Source organism: Gambusia affinis, linkage group LG21 (assembly GCF_019740435.1).
Source record: "Gambusia affinis linkage group LG21, SWU_Gaff_1.0, whole genome shotgun sequence".
Taxonomy (NCBI): Eukaryota; Metazoa; Chordata; class Actinopteri; order Cyprinodontiformes; family Poeciliidae; genus Gambusia; species Gambusia affinis.
This window is the reverse complement of record NC_057888.1, coordinates 2,098,435-2,116,620: the sequence shown is the minus strand read 5'-3', so window position 1 is coordinate 2,116,620 and position 18,186 is coordinate 2,098,435. Positions and strand designations below refer to the sequence as shown.

At 34.2% G+C, this 18,186-nt stretch overlaps 1 protein-coding gene and 1 long non-coding RNA gene across 4 annotated transcripts; one reads left to right on the top strand and one right to left on the bottom strand.

Annotated features, from left to right (window-relative positions):
• Nucleotides 1–2,288: 2,288 nt before the first annotated feature.
• On the bottom strand, nt 2,289–9,198 carry LOC122824485. Of its 2 annotated transcripts, XR_006369499.1 has the most exons (5): nt 9,116–9,198; nt 8,559–8,641; nt 5,953–6,214; nt 4,383–4,527; nt 2,289–2,711 (listed from the first exon to the last, which is right to left on the bottom strand). It is a non-coding gene; the product is annotated as an uncharacterized LOC122824485 (long non-coding RNA). The 2 variants fall into 2 exon arrangements; XR_006369498.1 differs by lacking the exon at nt 8,559–8,641 and having other exon boundaries at nt 9,116–9,194.
• A 31-nt stretch (nt 9,199–9,229) lies between these two features.
• Nucleotides 9,230–17,815, top strand: LOC122824478 (C-C motif chemokine 16-like). 2 transcript variants are annotated; one of them, XM_044105214.1, is made up of 5 exons: nt 9,230–9,316; nt 13,565–13,768; nt 15,636–15,765; nt 16,786–16,858; nt 17,564–17,815. In XM_044105214.1, exons 2-5 carry the CDS (start codon nt 13,720–13,722, stop codon nt 17,645–17,647), a joined length of 336 nt encoding a protein of 111 aa, XP_043961149.1. In that variant the 5' UTR covers nt 9,230–9,316; nt 13,565–13,719; the 3' UTR covers nt 17,648–17,815. The 2 variants fall into 2 exon arrangements, with proteins under 2 accessions (XP_043961149.1, XP_043961148.1); XM_044105213.1 differs by lacking the exon at nt 9,230–9,316 and adding an exon at nt 13,352–13,478.
• Nucleotides 17,816–18,186: the final 371 nt, after the last annotated feature.

Below are 18,186 nucleotides of genomic sequence, written 5' to 3'. Positions count from 1 at the left end.
GAAAAGATACTAAACTAAACTAAAAATAATTGGTAAGAATTTGTGTTTTTGCAGTGTAGCCATTTGAAAAGTTAGATTTACTTCTTTACGGCTTGTCTAAATAGGGATTTAAGGAATTTTTCAACTTATTGTAAAAATTCCTGTAAACTGGTTTTGTCTCATCTAAGTATGTTAAAGATTTTCACAAAATACTTAATATTTCTTGATTTTGCAGTGTTATATTAGGGTTTTATTAAAGACCAACAGACAGTAGCGCATCATTTGCAGTGGAAAATAAATGATTCACGGTCTTCAAAAGCTTTGACTCACTGGAGTTTTCTTAGCTGCACCGACTTCCCCTCAACTCTGACCTGATTAAATGAGGCCTGTTTGTTTTCAGCTTCCCCCTAAAACACATTTTACTCCATGAGGGTGACAACTGGCTCACTGCGGAGCATGCTAAAGCTAGGTAGCGCTGCGGTTAGCCTGAGCTAACCGGACATAATGACCAAAAAAGGCTTTTCCTTTCCGAAGTCACTGCATTCATGCTCAGTGTGAGAAATTCCTACATCGTCAACAAAAAAGCTGAAATGGACTGAGAGGATTAACTGCGTCAATCGTGAATAATCGATTATTGAATTATTAATTTAATAATTGTGAGTGGAGTCAATCCACTGCAAAAACACAAAATCTTACCAAGTATTTCTGGTCTAGTTTCAACTGCAAATATCTTAGTTCACTTAAAATAAGACAAAACTAACTCATAAGTAACTTTTCAGGTAGACAACAGGAGCTTGTTTTAAGACAATAATTCCTTAATCTGAATGAAAAATTACTTGTACATGGCAAAAATGTTTTGTAGTAACTGAAGTAATAATTTAACCAGTATCATTATTTTTATTTTTTATCAATATAAAAAAATCTGCTTACTCTTTAATATTTATAAAATAAAAGTGCTGGTACCAACAGCAGATTATTTCACCCATAACATGGAAAAAATGTTTTGTTATAAATAAAATAATCTACCAGTGGAACTTGGACTTTTTCATCAATATTAATGAATTACTGACTTAAAACAAGCTCCCATTTTTTGCTGAAATGTTATTAATAAGTGCACTGAGATATTTGTTCTAGAAACTGGACCAGGAATACTTGTTAAGATTTTGTGTTTTGCAGTGTGTAACTCTTAACTTGGCTAAAAAACCAGGAAAATAAACGTTTTGTCTGACGTATTGGTGAAGCTCAGACCTCCACGTTGCTCTGCATCCTACTGAACGTTCAGACACGCTGCGGGTGATTCCCAGGGCGTGTGTCCGCTTACAGCTGCAGTTAGCAGTAATTTCCACTAAACATGTGTCTCATGACCATCCAGCTTCCTATTTTTCTGCTATAAAAGATCGTCCTGCTCTGGTTCCTTCATTGCAGTTTGCAGACTTCCAGTCTTCCTCTCCTCCAGGTTTTCAGCATCATGTCGGCTCTTTCTTGCAGCCGCTGGATCTTTCTGCTCAGCCTGGCTGCTCTGGTGCTCTTCTCACCGTCTGAAGGTAAAAACTGGATGTTTTCCATTTTAACTGAAAGAAATATCAGAATCTTCTTACAAAATATATTTACTTAATTTGTTATTTATTATCTTTGTTTCATTTTATGCATTATTTTACAGATTTTTTCAAATTAATTTATCCTTACTTTATTTAATTTGAGGTTTTTTTCCAATTGCAATTTTGATGGAAAAGTAAAAGTTTGGAGTATTTATACAAGATCTTCAACAGATAAGGGCAAATATCTTCGTTCACTTGAAATAAAACAAAACTAACTCATATGTAACTTTTCTACACGATATAGCAGCTTATTTTAAGTAAATAATGCTTCAATATTGATGAAAAACTACTTATTCACATACATTTTCCCATATTTAAGTGAAATAATCTGTCAGTGGAACTAGTCCTTTTTAAATCAATATTAAGACATTTTTGACTCAAAACAAGCCCCTATCTTACTGAACAGTTACCTGTAAGTCAATTTTATTTCCAATGTATTGATATATTCACAGTAACTACTTGGTTAAAATTTTGTTTTTGCAGTGTAGCAGTAAAAAATTCAGATTTTTGGTGGGAAGAGGGCTTAAAACATTAAAGAATAGCTTTGCAGAAAGAAAATCAATGGATCTCAGTAATCTGGAGATGCAGGAATGTCAAATTAGTTTGTATATAAAAAAATAACGTAACTTTTATCTCCTATCATGATTTATTTCAACAGAGTAAATCAACACCACATATTTAGCGAATCTGAACCTTAAAATGTCAAAAGAATTAAGAGAAAAACCCAAAAGATTATTTAATGTCGTTGTAATCAGAGAGAGGCAGCAGGAGGGAGTTATGGCAGCCGTTGCCATGACGACAGCCAATGTTTACAGTGAAAGCCTGACTGCTGTGTTTCCTCTGGCTGGTTCAGTGGAGTCCGTCTCGGCCATCATAAAGCTGGACTGCTGCGAGAAGCTGACCAACAGAACCTTCCCCAGAACCAAAGAGTGCTACGAACAGAAACGGCTGGACTGCAAGACGCACGCCTTCAGGTAGGACAGGCGGACGAGTCTGAGCTCCGTGTTTCTGGTGCTGTCTGTCCTCACTGCCTCCGCTCCGTCTAGAATCAAGAGCCAGAGAGGAACATGGAGGTGCATCGACCCAAACTCTGAGGAACTCCGACAAAAAGTGGCCAGGGTGAGAATCTGAAAACTGAGGTCAAAGAAAAAAAACGACAAAATCAAATAAATTACAACATTATTCTTTGTAAAACAAGAGAAAATATCATTTATCAATGGAAGCTTTTTACTTAAAGTTCACGATTGATAGGAAAAGTAATTTAGCAAATGAAACAAGCTGAAGATAAGAAATTTAAATTTCATGAATCGTTACACTGCAAAAACACAAAACCTTACCAAGTATTTTATTGCTGGTTTTGATTGCAAATATCAAATTAACATAAATTTGTACATTTGATGGTGTTTTCAAATAAATTGAATAGCATCCAGATGTTTTTATGTATTTTTCTTTTAAAATATTTCATCAGCTGGTCAGGGACTGCAGTCCATCTCTCCTCTGATGGCACATTGTCTCTGTTTTAAATACAATAAATCATAAATCATAACACTAGAAGATACCTGAAGATTATTTCACTTACAACGCGGGAAAAATTACAAGCATCCTGCAAAAATATCCACAAACATTTTTCACATTTTGGGACGTTTCAGCCAGAAACGTTAAGATTTTTTAAAAAGGTTTAACACGAAGGATCAAGACAGAGACGTGCTTAACTGTAAAAATTAAATCTGGTTTGCAACATTTCAGTTGTTTATTTGACAAATTTGGATTTTAAGGAAGAAAAACTAACATTTTAAAAACAAAGACTCACTGATTTCCTTTAAAAGTTAATATCACTCACAGCTGAAGGGTTGATCAGATGTAACCTTAAAAAAACTCATTTATCAAACAGGAGAATTACAATATTGAGCTGAATGTTTCTAACTAAACTCTTCATTTTTCCTCTCTGCAGGGACGGTTAACCTGCCCTCCTGACATTTCCAGCCCAGAATAAATCCTGAGATTTACGAAACAAACCAGTGGAGGAGCTTCTCTGAACATCAGTGAATGTTTTTAAAACGTAATTTATTTAATTTATTTATTTGATATTGATTTTTTCATAAAATGTAAATTTTTCTTTGGTAGGTTTCAGTAATGGCAGAGCTCTTATTTTTTTTAAACGTCAAACTGAGAAATAAATGTTAAAAGTACAATGTTGTGGGTTTTTTTCTATTCACCAATAAATGTTATAAAAACACAACTGGGTAAGTTTTTAAAGCACACAGCCAAAAAAAACAAAAAAACAAATAAAATCAGCTGATGACATCACAAGAGGCTGACCAACCAGGGTTAAGTTGAATAAATAAACATTGATTCTTACGGATTTTCATTTTATCAATCAATTCTGTTCCCCAGAGGAAAACAACTCATAAAAATAAAAATAAAATGAAGATTAAATAGTGAGAATTCAAATTGCAGACAGTTAATTATCACATTTTCAAGTCATTTAGATTCAGATGACAGAAACAAGGAGACAATAATCATCTTTAAATTATAAACTTGTGAAAATCTTTTGAAGTTTCCCTTTGTGTGGATCTTTGTTGTTTGAGTCGACCGCGGCCTGGTCCTGCAGGGGCCCGGACGGGTATCAGGACAGAACTTCAGAGATCCAAACCCCTGAGGAGAGCCGGAGCAGGCGGCTCTACCCTCCTGATAAAACTCAGTGTATTTAGTCAGGTTTCTAAAAACTTCACAAGATCAACTGATTTAATGATGAATCTGTTTTACAGTCATACCAAAGCACTTTAGTCACATTTAAATCCTTACTTTGACTGGACCAACCATCCCTGTGTTTGTAGTGAGCCATCAGAAGTGAACTTTTTGCTTTGAATGTTTTCCTCAGTTATGCTGATCAGTAAGAAGTCATGGTGCCGTAACGAGCTGATTCACTTCTGGGAAACTGAGTGGTCAACTAGGAAACAGGAAGGGAACCACCAACATTTCTGAGTTATTTCCTTACAGTCAGAAGAAAAAAACGCTCCAGAAATAAAACATGCCACATATTTTTAGCCTCCACTGCTAATAAACTCACTGAGACGCTTTTAGACGTGTGACTGAGGGGAAACACTTGAGAACTTTATGCAAATATGTGGCTGAGAAATAATCTGATTTTTTTCTGAGTGATGAAACCAGTTAAGCTTAAGATACTTTTAATCCCTGATGTACAAATATTCTTCTGCCAGACAAACTAAGAAAAAAGAAAAACACAATATTGATATAAAAGCTGATGAAATATGTTCTGGTTCAGCAGAAAATATTTAAAAATAATTTGGAAAAGTTTTTCTTGGAACTTGAACCATCAAGAAATAAACCCTGGAGTGACTGAAACTTCAGCATTGTGTTGTTATTTATCAAAAACACCAAATATTACCAAGAATGTTGGTCTAGTTTCTAGACTTTTAACTTATAAAGTGGAGAAAAAGTTTTTTAGTACTTAGAACTTTTCTAAATCAATATCAGTGAATTACTTACTTAAAAAAGTTTCTACATCTTGGTGAAAAGTGACCTTTAAGTTAGTTTTGTCTTATTAAGTGTACTGAGATATTTACAGTAGAAGACCAAAATACTTGGCAAGAGTTTGTTTTTACAGTGTAGTTTCTATATTATGGGAAAAACATCTTGTTCATATAGTACTTTTTCATCAATATCAATTATTTACTCATGTCTTTAAATTAGTTTTGTCTTATTTTAAGACATTTGCAGTAAAAAATAGACCAAATAGAAGTGGTAAGATTTTGGTTTTTTTGGAGTTTATCATTAAAAATATCAGATTTTGGTGGAAAAAAATATTAAAAGAAAATCTTCTCAGAAAGATAATGAACTGATCCCAGTAATCTGAAGAACAGGAATGTCAATTTTTATACCCATAACTATAAAATAATAATATTCAATACATCTTCCATTATGACTATTTTAAATTTCCCTCCATATATTTAGTGAATCTGAACCTTAAAATGTTAAAAGAAACGGACAGAAAACCCAGAATAAAGACAGAAAACATTTTACGAGCAGATTAACCATCATCCTCTTTGTTTATGTTCAGTTCCAGCTTTATGCTAATTAACCTCCATCAGATGCTTTTTAGATCAAACGTTCAAAGTGAAGCTAAACAGCCGGGACATTTGCTTCACTGCTCAGAACCACAACAAATTTAAATATCTGTTTCCTTTGGTTAATGGACTGATGATGTCACAAAATGTTTTAATTCTGGTGGCCAATCAGCTCTGCTGCGTCAAACCATAATCATACATGGACATAACATGGAGGTCTTTGCAGTGTGTGTAGGTGTGTGAGTGAGTGTGTGTGTGTGTGTGTGTGCGCTCATTGCTGCTCTTACTCGTTGTTTCCACTGCAGACGTGTCCCATGACAACACAGCTTCCTATTTTTAAGATATAAAAGATCGTCCTTCTCTGGTTCCTCCATCGCAGCTCCAGAAGCGCAGCAGCTTTCAGACTTTCAGACTTTCAGATTTCCAGACTTCCAGACTTTCAGACTTCCAGTCTTCCTCTCCTCCAGGTTTTCAGCATCATGTCGACTCTTTCTTGCAGCCGTTGGATCTTTCTGCTCAGCCTGGCTGCTCTGATGCTCGTCTCACTGTCTGCAAGTAAAAAATATTCATAAAGTTTCCCTTTTTTTGTGTTCAATTTTCTTTAATTTATGAATTAAGAATTTGATCTGGATGAAATCTGGATGAAAAATGATTGATAAACATCAAAAGGTTGTTAATATTTAATGATAAAACTGATAGAAAATTAGTATTTAGATGAATTATAATTTATAACACTGTTATTTTGTTTAGTGTGAGTTAAAATTCAGGTAATTTTTAAAAATGAGTTTTATTTTTTAAAATTATTTTATTATTTTATTTAGAATAAACAAGTGTAGCATTTTGCTTAGTATGATTTAAAATAAGTAAAATTTTGTTCCAGTAATTTAAAAAATGATTTTTTAAAAAGTTTTAAAATAATTTATTATTATTGTTATATATTTATTCTGTTTCAAAATTCTTTCTTATTTCTTTACCTTTAAATAAAATGTAATTTTTAACTTGTGGGTTAAAAATTTGTTTTTTTATACAAAAGAAATGCAGGATTGTAAATGTAAAATGAATTATTTCACAGAATTTGTTTTTATTTAAGTAAAAAGAAAAATCTAGCGAATACTTTACGAACAGTTTCGGTTCAGAAATCTGCTCCAGCTGCAGAAGTTTCATTCTCCATGTGTTTTAATTTGGAAACGTGATTTTGTGGTGATTAATGTGATTAATTTGTTGGACGGTGCAGGCAGCCCGTTCCTGGCTCTCCCCTGCTGGAAGGCCTGCATCGTCCCTCGGAAACAGAACATCCTGACCTGCTTCGAACAGAAACCACGCCATGACTGCGCCACGCACGGCTTCCTGTGAGCAGGACGGGCCTTTAGTTCTGGTTCTGTTTATAAACCCGTTGTAACCTGACTGCTTTTAACCGTCTTGTTTCTGTTTGTAGGGTTGAAATCCAGCGAGGCAAAACGATTTGCATTAAAGGACACACACAGTGGATCAAAAAGAAGATTTCAGATGTAAGTTCAGATGTTTTAATTAATTTACATGATAAAGAACATTAAGAATGTATATTAAAGCATAAAAATTATGACTGATATGAGAAATTATAATGGTTTATTTAAAGGTTTGTAGGTAAAGATGTCACGTTAACATAATTCAGTGAAAAGGAACTAAATATTTAACATTTACTCAAATAATCTCAAATGATGATATAATATGTAAGATTAAAGTTGAATTTTCTTTCTTTTCAACACTAGATATGTAGGAGGTTTAGATTTTAACTAAAACGACCCACAGCCAAAAATATTAAGCTTGTATTCTAACACTAAAAACTACTTTCTACAGAACTGTACCATGAGTTTGGTTGTGACAATGTGCATTGTTTTCAAAATGTGCACAAAAGAACAAAAATATCATAAAACATTTTAAAAGAGAGTGTAAAAGTTCAACTCTGTAAAATCATCAAATCTTGAATGGATCAGGAAATATTGGACTTCACCTGATTTAAAGAATATTTTAATAAGTGTTAGCATTTTTTACGTGGTCGTTTAAAACCTTAAACTGGGGATTTGTTTCTTTCTTTATTTTTTATTTTTTTGGGGGGGATTTGTTTCTTTCTTTATTTTTTATTTTTTGGGGGGGGGATTTGTTTCTTTCTTTATTTTTTATTTTGGGGGGGGGGATTTGTTTCTTGATTTTAGCCGGAGAATATTTGATGACGTCACAATGTAGCTTCTAAACCTCAGAAATATTCTGAAACGTTTTACATTTAATCTCATTTAATGCTCCACATTTACGACTTTTACATCAAAATGTAGGTGATTTTATCTACTTTCAGCTGATATGTCCCTCATATTTGTATGAATTATATTTTTCTGTTAAATCACCCCGGAGCGCCGAGAGTGGACACTTTCCCTCTGATTCTCTCCATTACATTCAGTTTTTCTCTTGACGCAGGAATAAAGTTTCTCTTTAACCCGTTTGAAACATTTATCACTCGTAAACCTTCACACGCGTGTCCACCAGAAGCTTCTGCCTCTAAATATCCACAGTTATTTTTCAATCGGTTCTGTGTTTTTACACAGAAAAACATCTTCCTCCTTCTCACTAGCGACGCAGAAATCACCATGGCAACCGGTGACTCGGCATTTTCTCCTCGCAGTTTCTTGCGTTGGATCACGTAGCGATCTATGCTGTAGAAAACCGACCCAACGTTGAGCAACCTTGACCTTAGTAGCATGACTAACGGAGGGAAGTGTCGGGTTTTGGGTGTTGGCTGCATCAGCGCAAAATAAAACATCTTCAAAAACGTTTCAGTTTGAGCTAACAAGCCACTGAAGAGAAAAATTTCATTTTAATGGCAGACTGTGTTTGTTTTTTTAGTGCTGTAATGACTTCTTACGCATTTCTTCTTGTCGTTTTTCTCCTCGCAGGGAGACTTGCACTGTCCTTCCTACATCTCCGGTCCTTTATAAGTCCTGGGATCTGATGAAGTTTGAAAAGCAAAGGAGATTCTCTGCGACTTTTCCACTCAAATACTTCTGGTCAATTTCATTTCATGATTGTATTTAAAAATTAAATGTGACTTATTTCGGGTTTATTTAAAGAAAAAAAATGTTTATTTTATTTTTGTCTAAATTTGTGATAAGCTAAAAGAATTGTCTATAGCCGTTATTTTTTGAAATCTTAAATAAAACTGGATTATTTTTAACCCAATGGTGTATTTCCTTCACTGATAAAGATACAATGATAACAAAATCATTTGGGACATGAAATATGTTTTTTCAGTGCAGGTTTTTACAAAAATAAACTGAGCTTGAAAAGAGAAACTGCCGTTTGAGTTCAGGCAGACATAAAATAATCAACAACAACAACAAAAAACTACTTACAGAAAACCACAAACTACGCAAACTGAAAAACAAAGAACAAGTTCTGGTTGCTACATGAAACCCAACTCACCCCGTTCCAGCCACAAGTTGTCAAGACGAGCACGGATATGCTAGTTATTGAGCTCGGTGAGAAGCTAACTACTGTTAGCATAACAAGCTAGTAGCATTGAAACGTTCACTATCAGAGGTTTTAAACATTTAATTAGACACAAACAGGAGTGAATAAACAGCAATAAGCTGTGAGAAAGTGGCAGCCATTTTGGATTTTAAGGTGAGAGACATCCTACTTTTCACATTTAAAATACAAAATCTTACCAAAACTGGTGCCTAATTTCTACTGCGTGCCTAATTTCTACACTTGAAATAAGACAAAAATGAACTTAATGTAACTTTTCAGAAAGATAAATAAATGAACATAGATCAAACAGTACTACTTCTAAAGTAAAAAAAAAAATCTGCTGATGGACCTATGTGCTTTTCTTAAATTTGTATTCAAGAATTATTGATCTAAAAGCTGAAATATCTTGCTGAAAAGTTATTTTTAAGCTAGCATCATCTTGTTTTAGGTGTACTAAGATACAAACGAGGCAAAAATACCAACAATTTAAATTTTTGCAGTGCCTTTTTCCAGCCTGATGTCTCATTAATAACAGAAATGTACAATTAAACTGCACCCTCTAACCAAACATATTATAAGGTGTCCTCGCATAAGAAATTCCCCCACACCCCCTTATTTCCTATTTTCTTGATCCTTCTGAAAAAGAAATTACAAAAAATGTCTTTAAATAAATACATTTTCTTAAACGGAGCTTTATAAATTGAAGCATTGTCATCTGTAAACTCGGCTGTTTAACTTGTCCAGTTGTGGTTTTTGCTTCATCATATTGTGATTGAGTGGAGATATGTGTTAGTTACTGCTGCTTTATTTAGATTGTTCTGTTCTGTACCACCTCATGTTTCATTTCCATGGAAGAAAAAAAGATTTCCATCTGATAACTTGCTATTTGCAACACTATTTAAATGCATGTTAGTGACGGAGCAGATCTAAGTTTGGTGCGGCGGTTTCAGCGCTTCAGACCACCTCTCTCGTTGGTGTGATGACCCTTCTGAAGGGAGGGGGAGTTACTGTGTGGTTTTGTTATCAGCCAACATCTCTGCATACACACTCATTACTTTTAACAGCTTTTCTTGTGCAGCCATCATCAGCCAACACTACAGTCCTGTTTTCTGCTTCATGCTCACTAATTTAAGAAACGAAACCTTTTTCAGAAGCTGCATTCAGCAGATTATCAGCAGATTAATTCGGTTTAATGGAGAGTGAAACATCGTTCACTCTAACAGTTTTCTGCCTCTCCTTGGTTATTGATTAAAGTTTGGGTTTGTTTTACTTTTTGGTGCCTTTTCATCCACAGATGGTAAATCATTGAGATCTAAAGAGTTGATCATAAATCCAAACTGTTCAACCAGATCAACTTGGATTCTAGTATTAGGAGGAAATATCGTTTTTTTATTTTCTTATTGGAAATAAACTTTTAAAACAGTTCAGCAGTCATTGTGTTACATTTCTTTGACCTTGGTGACCTATAATGCTTCTTTGAACAGGTCAGAATGGGTCTACGGCCTCTACAATACATTTTTGTTACATTTCTTAGATAATGAGATTCTAGTTTATTTTCAGCTCCTTTCAGAATAAAATGTTTTAGGGCCTCCTGTTTCTTTAAATCCAAATAAGCTGCTGCTGGCCACAAAACATAAACTTTTCATAGTAGGTCCCCTTTAAATAACAAAATAAATTTTAAACAGCAAATGGGTTTCATTCTGTTATTTTCACAGAAGCAGCTGTAGTGAAACTCTTGACCATTCACAGATTTTTTTAAAATCTAAAATGCAGCTTGGAAAGTTTCAACAGCAGAGGAAGGGATTTAAAAAACTTTGGTACAAACGGAGCACATTTTTCAGATACTTATCTATTTGTTTTTGCAAACTTTTGCTTTACAATTTCATTGAGGTTTGAGGTTTTAATGTGACAGAAAGAGGAAATGCTTAAAAGATGTGAAAACCTTTGAAAAGGAAGCTTTAATTTATTTACGTTTGTCTTTTCTGTAAAGAGATATTTTTATTCTGACTTTCCTTTATTGTCCTCAGTGACAGAACCAAGATGGCCACTGATGGTTAAAGTTCAGTTTAATTTGTTGACAGTGACGGGTCATGTTTTTTTTTTCTACATGGTTCTGCTTCTCTGGGTTTCCACCAAACTGAATTCAAACTGCAGTTTGGTTTCCACCAACGAGGCGCCAGGAACTTACTGGAGGTTAAAGGTCGTCTTTAAGACTTAAACCTGCTGAATTTGGTGCCAGAATCAGGTCAAGTCAAATTTATCTTTAAAGCAGATTTAATCCACTGAGCCCAGACAGACATTTAAAGATAAACGTAAAAACATCCAGTGATGTTCAAGGAGATTATTTACAGGATTTATGCTGTGAGCATAAACAGATTCAAACAGCTGGTTCTTTTATACATAATCAGGAATTATGTATAAATTATACAGAAGAGGACCAAGAATAGAACCTTGTGGAACACCATGAGACACATTTACCTGCAACTGCTCTGGCTGATGTAACAATAATGAATAAAAATGTTAATAATATATTGAATTATTTACATTTCCTTCACCTGAATCTGGAATAAACTACATAAAAATGATCATTTCTCTCCACAGCAGCAACGATTTACTGTTAAATAAGTCGAGCTTTTATTAGTATTTGATCAAATAAATAGGAAACAGAAAGTTTGGACTCAGCTGGTTCTGAAGGAGTAACTGGAGGTCTGTTGGCGCCCTCTACTGGTGATGTCCAGTGTTGAAATATTACCTATTTATTTCATAACTTCATGACTTTTCTTCTGGTTTTTTAAACCAAGATTTAGATAATCATTGAGTACATGTGTAATTTTTGTGCAACAGTTGTACAAAATGCTAAAGTAAACTATTTTTATGTTATATTTAATATTAAAACATCATTGTAGTTGTAAAAGATAAAAAAAAATTAAACTTTTCTTTCATGTTTTTCTATGTCCAAATGTTTCAAGGTTAAGAAAAATTAATGAAAATTACTTTTCATGTCACTGTTATGTACAAATATAGTCCTAAAAGTCTTTAATATTGGCTATAATCACTGGTAAAATGTTAGTTTTGTGATAATTGCTCAGATATTTTATGTTCTGCAGCAGATATATTTATCTATTCGGTTTCAATCTGCGTGTTTTAAGATCAATGTCACCAAATTAGAATCTTAAAAAGTGTAGCACCGAACAAAATGGATGTTTACATTTCTTTTAAATTACTTTAGCAACTCATTTGCTTCTTGCATGTGGGAGATAAAATTATGGTGTCTGAAACCAAAGATGGTGATAAAATCATCAAACTGATGAAATCATCAAACAAAAATAAACCACGTTGCATCACAGCGTGTTTCTTCCTCATGGGCGTTTCTAACCTCTTCCTCTCAGTTGTAAATAAGCAGCTGCCGCAGTTCAGCTCTCTCGGACGCCCCCTCTGCCCTGGGCAGGTGGCGAGGCAGACAGACTCTAAAAATAACACTAGAATGATTGACAGCACTAAGACCCGCCTCCTGGCTCTGATTGGTTGTTTCAGACGGATAGCAGCTCTAGGAGAAAGCAGAGAAACTTGATTTTATTCAGATGATAAACTGCCATGACATGGTGACAAATATGTACTTTACTTATTTTTATTTTTTGAATAAAAGTTGCAGCTTTGAAGGCGGGTCACAACAGGACCAGTGATAGTGGTTCAGAGGTTTCACAGCAGCAGCAACTGGAAAGTCTTGGTCTAGTTATGGTTCATTTATTCTCAAGACCAGTGAAAACCACAAACTGATGCAACTAATTAGGTTTTTTTTTTCAGTTTAGTGCGAAACCAAGGACTGCAATCATGTACGCTATGAGAAACTTCTGCAAGTCGACGACTCAGAAGTAGAAAACGTAGCGACAGGTTCAGATACTATTGAGCTGAAACAGGAAGTTATTCTCCAAACTTTAGCAATAAATGCTGTTTTATTATGATTTTAGTGACATTAATAAAAATCAGCTTGACCTTCTTGGTCTTGTTTCAAACAGGTCCAATGATTTTTGTTCTTCAGAAAAGCCTCTGGAAACATCTGTTACATAAAATGTTACATTTTCTGCTGCATCCCTCCTCAGCACACCTGAATTAAATAAATGCCTTATTTTAAGGCCTTTTGTAACTTCTAAATAGTTGATCTAACAGTAACAAACTGTGAAGAGAAGCTCGTTTCTTCGAGCGTTGGCTGGTTTTGTGTTTGTAGCTGCTCTGAGGTTGAAACCATGAAACCATTTTCAGACTCTGTGTTCTGCAGCTTTATCTCTGACATGATCTGACCAGTGGAAACTTTCAGGTGAACTAATGCTGAGCGTTGCATCACGGCTGTCAGACTGTGGTTTGATAACGTGGTTCATGTTGGAGGTCTGTGTGCTTCCACAGGCATTTCTTTACAAACCTTCATCAAGACCCCAGTCGCCGCCGTGTCATCCATTCACACCAGTAAAAGGCAGCTGGGAGCAACAGTTCGATCCCAGCAGAGATCCGGTCGGCTTCAGATCCCAAACAAACGGACGACTTTCACCGTCAGGGGGAAAATGTTTCTGGCCATCGTGGCGGTTTGGATCGTCTTCTCTGCATCTGCAGGTAACGATCGTTTAAAAAAGTCGGTTTGTTGGCCTTTTTTAGCCACAGCTCATATCTATGACATCTGATGGGTGAATATTTGAATATTCTGCATAAATTACCAGCGGTTTTCCATCAAAACATTTCACTTCTGATTAACTTTGAATTTTAAAACACCTGCGTATAGTTTTATTATTTTTTAAATGTTCTTTAAGGAGGACAACTCGCACACTTTTTATTCACTCCAATCTCACATTTTACTCATTTTGTATCACCATGTATCAGGACTTTAAAATATTATTGGCAAAATGATTGAGAGGAAAATATAAAGGAAGAGGATGCACAAAGCATTGCTTAGCCAACACGCACAATAAAAGGTTTAATTATCTTAAAAATATTGCAAACATAATTAAAACGTTGGTTTGGATCCCAAGAGTTTATTTCACTTTAAGATAAAAAATTAAAGAAAATGTAATCTCTATTTCTTTTCCTTATGTTTGGACTGGATTTAAAAAGCAACAGGTTTGCACTCAATAAATGCAAGAGCAAAACGTTTGCACCTGTTTGTCCAATTACAGAAGTTTGTACTTCAGCTACAAACACAATGCAGGAATCAGAAAGTAGAGAAAGAGAAATATTTTAGTTTACCATAAACTTAACCAAAAGAGGAATTAAAGAAACTTTAATAACAACAAATTATGTTTTATGTTGTAAGAGGAAAGGAAAAACAAGAGATTAAAATCATGGCTGTTAAAAATGGACCAAATTATAAAATATTTGCTGCAAACTTGGACTAAAACCATATTACTCTACAATGTTTAGTTACTAAGCAAATTAAAAAAGTTAGGCCCAAATTTAATGTTTAGCAACACAAAATATTTTATCAGTAAATGAGAATAAAAAGCAGCGTTTGGTTACATCCTGTCACCTTCGCTCTGCAGCAGTTCTAACGAACTCATTACTTCTTGACACACTTCATTTATGTAAGCACACATCAGTGGGGATTTCCATAAAAGGCTCGTTTCAAACGCTGACCTAAATGATTCACACCTCTGGTTTGAATTTGATCAACACATTTCTTCTGAAAGAATATTATTGTGCAGTACCACAAGATCACCAGCAGAGGGAGCGAAAGAACAGAGTGGCCCTGCGTGAAGCAGCAGAGGAAGCCATGATGGCAGCAGGTCTGCGTGATGAATAATCAATAAAATGTTTCAGTCCTTTAATGAAAACACTGCAGGTGATTTTCAACAAGCCATTTTTAACAATTAAATTTAAATAAATCAATTAAAACTGACATATTTTAAAAGCTGCCTGTCTCAGTCACAGTCAGAAACATTATTATTAGTAAAATTTACACAAGAAAACTCAGAAATGTTCCAGAAAAAACTAAATTTCTGAGTTTCAAAAGTTGAAAAATTGCTGGAACCCCCCCCATTAATTAATTAGCATTAATTAATGCTAATTAATTTAGAGATTAATCTCAGAAAATTTAGAATAACTTTATACTTTTGAACCTCAACATTTTTTTAACGAAATTTCCTGAGATTAATCCTTAACATTTAGGAGATTTTTCTAGAAAATTGTAAACTTCTCAAACTCAGAAATTTGCGTGATTTTTCTATCAATTTTCTGAGATTAATCCTCAGCATTTCAGAGTTTCTTCTAGAAAATCTTTAACTTTTAAAACTCAGAAATTTACTTATTTTTCCCAGAAATTGTATGAGATGAATGATAAAATATGAGTTTTTAACTTTATTTTTTCTGCGTATTTGTTGAGCCATGAGACGAATGTTTCTGGACATGTTTTGTGATGAGCAGTTATTTTTTTACACGGGTTCTGATCAGAAATGATTTTACTATGTTTTTGCTCTCGGTGTTTTCTCAGGGTCGTCGTTTGCAGCGAAATGTTTCGTTTGTCCTCCCTGCTGCATTGAGGGGTCGGAGAAGGCCGACCTGGAAAACTTCGAGTGTTTCGAACAAAAAGCAGGAAATGCCTGCCACAAACACTTCTTTTTGTAAGCACAGCAAATACAAAACAAGGTCATCCTTCCACCTAATTTTCTCCTCTCCCAGCAGGAACACCATCCATCCATTGTTCTATATTATTACACTCATTAAATTACATGCAGAAAATACAGAGGACGTTTTTAACAACAATGTTTAAGTATTATTTTAATATTAAAGCAAAGCGTTAAACACTATTAATGTTAATTATATTTAATCATGCAGGTTTGTTAAAATCCTTGAATTTCAGTTTGATGTTTTCAAGGTTTGGAAAGGTTTTCAAGTCCTTGAAAGTGTTTGATGTTCAAACTGAACAGTTTTGTAATAAAGTTCAATCGAACATTTGATTAAAATGTTGTTTAAAGTTAAAATTAGATATTTGCATACACTAAATAAAAATACATTTTCTCATCGTCTGAAGTTAAATCAGACTAAATTTTAATATTTTAGAGAATTAATAAAATTATTTCTATTTTCTAAATGCCAAAAAATTAGTGAAAATATTTTTTAGTTTTTTTGTAAGTTTTTTAGCTTTTAATTTGAGAACCTTCACACGATTGGGTGGTTTTGTTTAGACTTAATATTAATTAATCTGGTAAATAGGATCAACAAACATCCTATTTATGAGTTATTGATCATCTTATAGTTTGTACAGTTATTGATATTGAGTCATTTTTTGTTAAATTTGTGTTTCATTGTTAGACCAGTCTGTGAAAAAGAGACATTTCAGAACATAAAGTGTTGTTATATTTAAGTTTACCTTGTCCTTGTAGTAAAATACAGAATACCAACACAACATATTATTAATATTAGTAATAAATCCAATATAATAGTGAATTGAAACTGTCTTTTTTAGTTTATTTATTATGTTTTTATCTCCAAACTGTTGGAAAAGTTTGAAATCTTACCTTGAATTGTCTGTTTTGGTTTATTTGGTGCGTTTCCTGTTCAGCTGGCAGAGATTAAACAATATTTTGTCACAGTAAATGTGTTGCAGAATTAGTGAAAATGTCCTGTTTGTGTCTCCGTAGGATCATCTCTGCTAACGGTTTGCCGCTGTGCATCAAGCCAAACTCCCAGTGGCTCCAGCAGAAGATAAAAAACGTGAGAATAAAAAACTCCTGAGTGATTCACACAAAGCAGATCAGATCATCCTGCAAACAGATTGAACAATCTTTAAAGCAGGGGGGTCCAAAGTGTGGCTCGGGGGCCATTTGTGGCCCTTTGACTCAGCTTGTGTGGTCCAGTTCACCAGTGCAGCCTGTGCAGAGCAGGTGGTTGACCTTTTATTTTTAAGTCAGGGTAAAATTACCACCAAAGTCTTTTTCTTGTAATTAAAAATTACAAGAAAGTTTTTATATTAATTAGAACCAGGTTTATCCAGAGGTTCTTACTGGAAAGTGTCCAAATCAGCTTTAATTTAACTTCTGAACTTGGATAAATATAGGAAACCTTTTTAAAGAAACTGACCCAAATTATGATCTTATAACGGAGTATTAATGTCTGAAATTGATCCAGAAAGAATCTGAAAACTAGATGCTTTTCTTTTATTACAGCAAATGTAAAAATCCTTCTTATATTTTGGATCTACGATCCTTTTCTAAAACTAAAAACAGAACAATTATATTTCAGTTTTCTATTTGCTCATCTTTACTTTAAAGGCTAATCTGTGCTTTTGGTTCATCATATTAAGTTTGCATGACCAGGTGTCTCACTTCCATAACTGTTACAGATTTAAGTAAATTATGTTTGACGCTAAAGTTCTTTGTCTTATTCTGTCCTTTTCTCTCTTTCTGTTTCTATTCTCAGGAAAACTTGAAGTGTCTTCCTACTGACGCCATGCAGCACAAAAATCACAAGAGTGAGAAGTTTCTGAAGAAACAAAACTACTGAAAAGCTTCTTTGCTGCAGTCTGAACGGCTGCAATGTCAGTGAAAAGGTTTTGCTTCTTTAGTTAAAAAGTTTTGCATGTTTGTAAAACAACTTCTCCTTGGATCTGCAACAACAAAAGGATTTCAGCTTTGAGAAAAATCAGAAATAAAGTAAATCAGTTGAAATGTTTTTCTGTGGGTTTGTTTTTATTCCAGCTCACCTGGTTAATTATCTGGTTTATTTCATGATTCTGTCCATCATTACTTCTGCTGTATTATTTGTGTTAAATATTTTCCATCTTTGTTCCTGGTGAAGCAGGGAAAAATAAAGACAAACTGATTTTTTAAAATGTTTTGTCTTAATTAAGGCAAAAATAATTATGAATTAGATCTGCTTATGCGACATCTCAACAGAGAGACTTTGACTAGGCCAGTTCAAAACTGCTGCTGCAGCAGATGTTATCTATGTTTGGAAAAACGTCTTCGGTTTGTAATCTGAGACCCTCCTTCGTTTTGACGGTTCAGCTGCACCGAACGTGAAAACGTTTGGTTTTTATTTCC

Coding starts and splice junctions, on each gene's coding strand:
- LOC122824478 (XM_044105214.1), top strand. CDS start 13,720: ATGTTTCTGGCCATCGTGGCGGTTTGGATCGTCTTCTCTGCATCTGCA. Junction 13,769..15,635: donor CGTCTTCTCTGCATCTGCAG/GTAACGATCGTT, acceptor GTGTTTTCTCAG/GGTCGTCGTTTGCAGCGAAA. Junction 15,766..16,785: donor TGCCACAAACACTTCTTTTT/GTAAGCACAGCA, acceptor GTGTCTCCGTAG/GATCATCTCTGCTAACGGTT.